The sequence below is a fragment of the Pterocles gutturalis genome, unplaced genomic scaffold (genome assembly GCF_000699245.1).
Source record: "Pterocles gutturalis isolate BGI_N339 unplaced genomic scaffold, ASM69924v1 scaffold40974, whole genome shotgun sequence".
Lineage (NCBI taxonomy): Eukaryota > Metazoa > Chordata > Aves > Pterocliformes > Pteroclidae > Pterocles > Pterocles gutturalis.
The window spans coordinates 722-4894 of NW_010132098.1; the positions used below are offsets into that span (position 1 = coordinate 722).

Sequence of the window (4173 nt, forward strand, 5' to 3'; positions counted from 1 at the left end):
CTCAGTGGGAATGAGTTATTCCTTCCCAACAGGTCGTGTGTGAATTAGTTTGGACTTAATGCCTTCAGGTAGTAGCCACAGCGTAGCTGTGAAATGAGGCAGTCGCTCACGGCGAGATGCCCTGCGGTGATCTCCTGCTGTGATCTGCCCGTGGGGATATCCGATGAGTCCAGCAAGGAGAGTTCTCTCGAAGACTTGTATAGTGTAAGCTGTACATTGAGCGTGAGCTTGTACAGCAAAGGGACTGGAGCTGATGCTGCAGAAGGCTCTGCTGCACCGGGGGGCTGGCTTTCTCTCCCATTTCCCAGGATGGCTCCTGTGAAGTAGCCTCCCGGAGTCAGGACTTTGCCCAAAAACACACCTTGGCACATCGCCGGTGCTCTACACCAGCATCAGTCAGACCTGCGGGCTGCACCTGCAGGCACGGCTCGACGAGCAGACCCTCCCGCACACAGTGTGAACCTTGACAGCTCTGCACCAAGGGCTACCTAAATGTGTGTTCTTGAGAATATACCAAATTGTGACACAAACAAGATTATTTTTTGCATTTTTTTGCAGAATTCTGTGTTCTCTCCGAGCCCTGTTCTCTCCAGCTGCACTCCAAGATTGTGTCCTTTATCCTTTGGCGAAGGAGTTGAGTTTGACCCTTTACCACCAAAGGAAATAAGGTAAATATTGTGCTACAGTCACCTAGTTTGAAGGAGTTAGCATGTAAAGGAGCAGTTAGGCCTTATCAGTGCCTGTGAGTCAAGTTAATTTATTTGCAGAGCTATTGTTTTACACAGCTGTACATTCCTGGACGTTTGTACAGGCTGAAGGAGTGTTCAGCCTCTTTTAATTTCATGTGGGTTTTTTCCAGGAAGACTTTCCTGTATTTTACTTTTCTGATTTTACTTCGTTGCACTGCTCCAAAATGTTGCCTTTCAGCTGATTGACCAGAAGGTCATCATGAGGGAAGATCTTCAAAGCAGACATCTTTCTAGGACTGTTTTATTAGGGGAAAGGAATTTTGCCCTCCTAACCTTATGGTTTTGTAAGAAGTACTTTCTGTCTTATCAGTTGTGGCTGGTTGTGTGAAGTAAAAGAAAAGTTAGTATTCAGAGAGTGCATAATTATTTTTTTTTTTAATGCACTGCATCACTTGACAGCCTGTGATTTATTCCTTTGAACATTATGATTTGCAGTGGTGAGAAATGAAGGCTCCCAAATTATTCCTGGGCAAGCAGAGGTAGACTGATACCATCAAAGGGAAGCAGGGGAGGGTAGGAAGTGTTGGTGACCCCGGTGTGGGGAAGGAGCCCGCCCATGGCTGGCATTGAAGGCAGTTAGCACTGTGGAAAAGCTAACACAGAGCTGTCCCAGTGTGAAGGAGATGAAAACTTTCTTTTGCCAGCCAAGCACAGAGGATTTTCTTGCCAACAGTTTGATGTGCAAGTTGTAGTATTTTTCTGCCAGTTGAAGCTTTAGAAGTTTTCCTTCAGAGAGTGCCCCGTGCTGGGAGTGATAGCAGAGATCTCCCGTGTGACTCTTGGCAGAGGAGAACTGAGAAAATACCGTGTGCTTGCATGGACTTGGCACTCTGAGGAGTTCGGGTGCTGATGAGCAGAGCCTGAATGTGGATCTGGGCCTCTGGGTCTAGGCACTGGAGTTTGAAGGAGGTTCTTAGTGTCATACAGCTCAGGCTTAAAAGGATGGATATGAGCACTGAGAAGATGTTTGGTGGTGCTGGCAGCTGGACAAAACGGTGCCAGTGCTGGGTGTGCTGCTAACGTAAGGCTTTTTCTGTTTCCCATCAGTGAGTAAGACGCCAGCAGCCAGTGTCTGCATGCTGGGGCTGTTCCTCTGTTGAGGTGGCAGTTTTGGGGCTGCAGAGCCACCCTGGTACCCAATAGCTCTTTTTTTTCCAGAAAATGCAGACGACTGTTCCAGAGCAGAGCTCACACATGTCCCTCTCTCGTATTTCAGGTACACATCTTCAGTTAAATACGACTCAGAGAAGCATTTCATCGATGACATCTATATGCCAATGGGCTTAAGTGTTTCCTCTTGCAGCCAGACGATCATCTGTGTCCCAAACTGCACGTGGCGAAATTACAAAGCGGAGGTCCACTTCGAGCCCCGCAACAAGCCCCGGCGTTTCACCAGCACCACCATCGTCTACCCAAAGCACGCCAAGACTGTGTACACCACCACGCTGGATTACAACTGTCGTAAGACCACACGGCGGTTCCTCTCCAGCATAGAGCTGGAAACGTCAGAGTACCTTGGGAACGACTGTGTCCTGGATGGTTGCTGACTGACGGCTGTCTCTCTCGCTCTGAACCATCCTAGTCCCGTCTAACGTCCTGTGCTCACTCTCCGCTAGCTAAAGTGGGTACAGACCCTAACTTTCCAGTCAGGCCTTATTTGTCGCCACCTCCTTTCTCAGCTCTTAATTCCTGCTTTAAGCAACAGAATGGCCTGAATGCAGTTTTCTGTGGGAACATAACTTAGTAAGGAACTTGTTTCTTTGCCTTTAAAGTCGTGAGTTCCCTCCCCTTCCTCACAGTGCAGTAAGCAGTTGAAAATAAGGGGAAGTATTTTCCCAGAGAAAAATTTGACAGGTAAGAAAGGATGTAGAATAGTACCTGGCAGGTGGAAATCCATTTGTTGCTCTGTGGTGATGTGCAAAAATAAGGGCAGTTCACTGTCTTGCAGAGAATCTACCAGGTCGTTTGGTTACAGATAGCCAGAGTTGTAATTTGTTTCAGTTTAGATCGTGAGACTGTTTTCTCTAGAAGAACCATCTCCTGGAAATTGCTGGGAAAAGCTAACAGAGAAAAATCTGTAATTCGGCATTTAACAGATACAAAAATGTTATCCTATGACATTCATGTCTGGTTTGAAGGTGTGAGTTGGAAAGCAGAGGAATTCTGAGTAGAGCAGGAGATAAACTGCTTTCCCAGCTCTAGGCAGCAGAGAACGGATCAGGTAATTCCAGTTCTTTAGATGAATGGTGTGATGTATCTTATGTACTCACAATGACTTGTGCAGCGCTGTGTAACACGCTAGCATTTGCGTGCTGTAACAGGACTTATAAAGAAGAATACCAGGCTGAAAATTATCCCTGTATTGTTGGAAAGTCAGGTCTTGACAATGTGGAGGTGGAAGAGCACCAGTGCCTCATTTTTACTGACTGTCTGCACTAAGAGAGGTGTTACTAGGAAAGCTTCAGAAAATGCACCATGTGTACAGGGACCTAGAACAGCGAAGGAGATGCTGGGATGGAGTGGGAGAGGCTCTCATGGTGGGGGTTCTAAAGAGGTAGATGGTAGCAAAGGACAGGCAAATTTTTATTGCAAAGCAAAATCCACAGCTGTAGCTCTGCTTCCCTTTTGAGCTTCTCATTGCAAAGGTCCATGTCCTCTCTGGACTGGGATATTCAGGAAGTCACTGGGATGGGGTAGCGTTTACTTGTCTGTAGGCTGCAGAATAACCCCTCCAGTCCCAAGTGTGTGATGAGTTTGAGGACCAAAGGGACTAACTTCAGATACTATGAAAGTCTGTCTGGATGTTACGTGCGTTAGTTTATCACATGCTTTGATGAAAATAAGATGGAGAGGTTTCTTACTTTACCCAGATGCTTTTTTTTCTATTTTGACAGCAGCATAGTGTGGAGAGCATCTGCTTTTGGGAGCGTGGCTTAGATTGGTGGCTAGAATGGTGTAGCATCTCAGAAATGCTGGGGAGACTTGACTTAGCTGGACACAGCTTTTCCATGTATTCCAAAACTCCTGAGTTGTGGGCCACCTTCTGGTGCAACATCAGCTCTGGGCTTGCAGTTAAAGAGGGTTTTGCTGGTGCATAGCCTCAAGGGTGAATTTTGTCAGTGGTGAGTTAGAAACTCGGGAGCCTGTTCTTGAGCTGTACTTAACGCGTATTTGTGCAAGTGTGATGGATAGTGTGGAAGTGTCCTTCAGCGTGAACTGAAATGATTTGGGAGACTAAAAATGCAGCAGGAGGGAAAGCTTGAGTTTATGTGGTTTGGGTTTTTTTGTGTTTTGGTTTGCTGCTGTACTTATTTATTAGCTCAGAACAGAATGTCCTTAATCTTTGTACTTGCCTCAGAAAACCAGATCCTAAACCCAGGGTGACAGAGGATGCCAAAGTCAGGTAGGCATTGCTCCAGAGTTG

The 4173-nt window shown here is 46.5% G+C and overlaps 1 protein-coding gene across 1 annotated transcript; it reads left to right on the forward strand.

Annotated features, from left to right (window-relative positions):
- The first annotated feature begins 492 nt into the window (after positions 1 to 492).
- Positions 493 to 2296, forward strand: FAM101B (family with sequence similarity 101, member B). The gene is made up of 2 exons (XM_010080796.1): positions 493 to 668; positions 1966 to 2296. Exons 1-2 carry the CDS (start codon positions 493 to 495, stop codon positions 2294 to 2296), a joined length of 507 nt encoding a protein of 168 aa, XP_010079098.1.
- The last annotated feature ends 1877 nt before the right edge of the window (positions 2297 to 4173 follow it).

Bases quoted from the DNA above. Each gene is read 5' to 3' on its own strand.
- FAM101B (XM_010080796.1), top strand. From the start codon at position 493: ATGTGTGTTCTTGAGAATATACCAAATTGTGACACAAACAAGATTATT. The intron at 669-1,965 runs GTAAATATTGTG...CTCGTATTTCAG, and splicing joins TTACCACCAAAGGAAATAAG to GTACACATCTTCAGTTAAAT.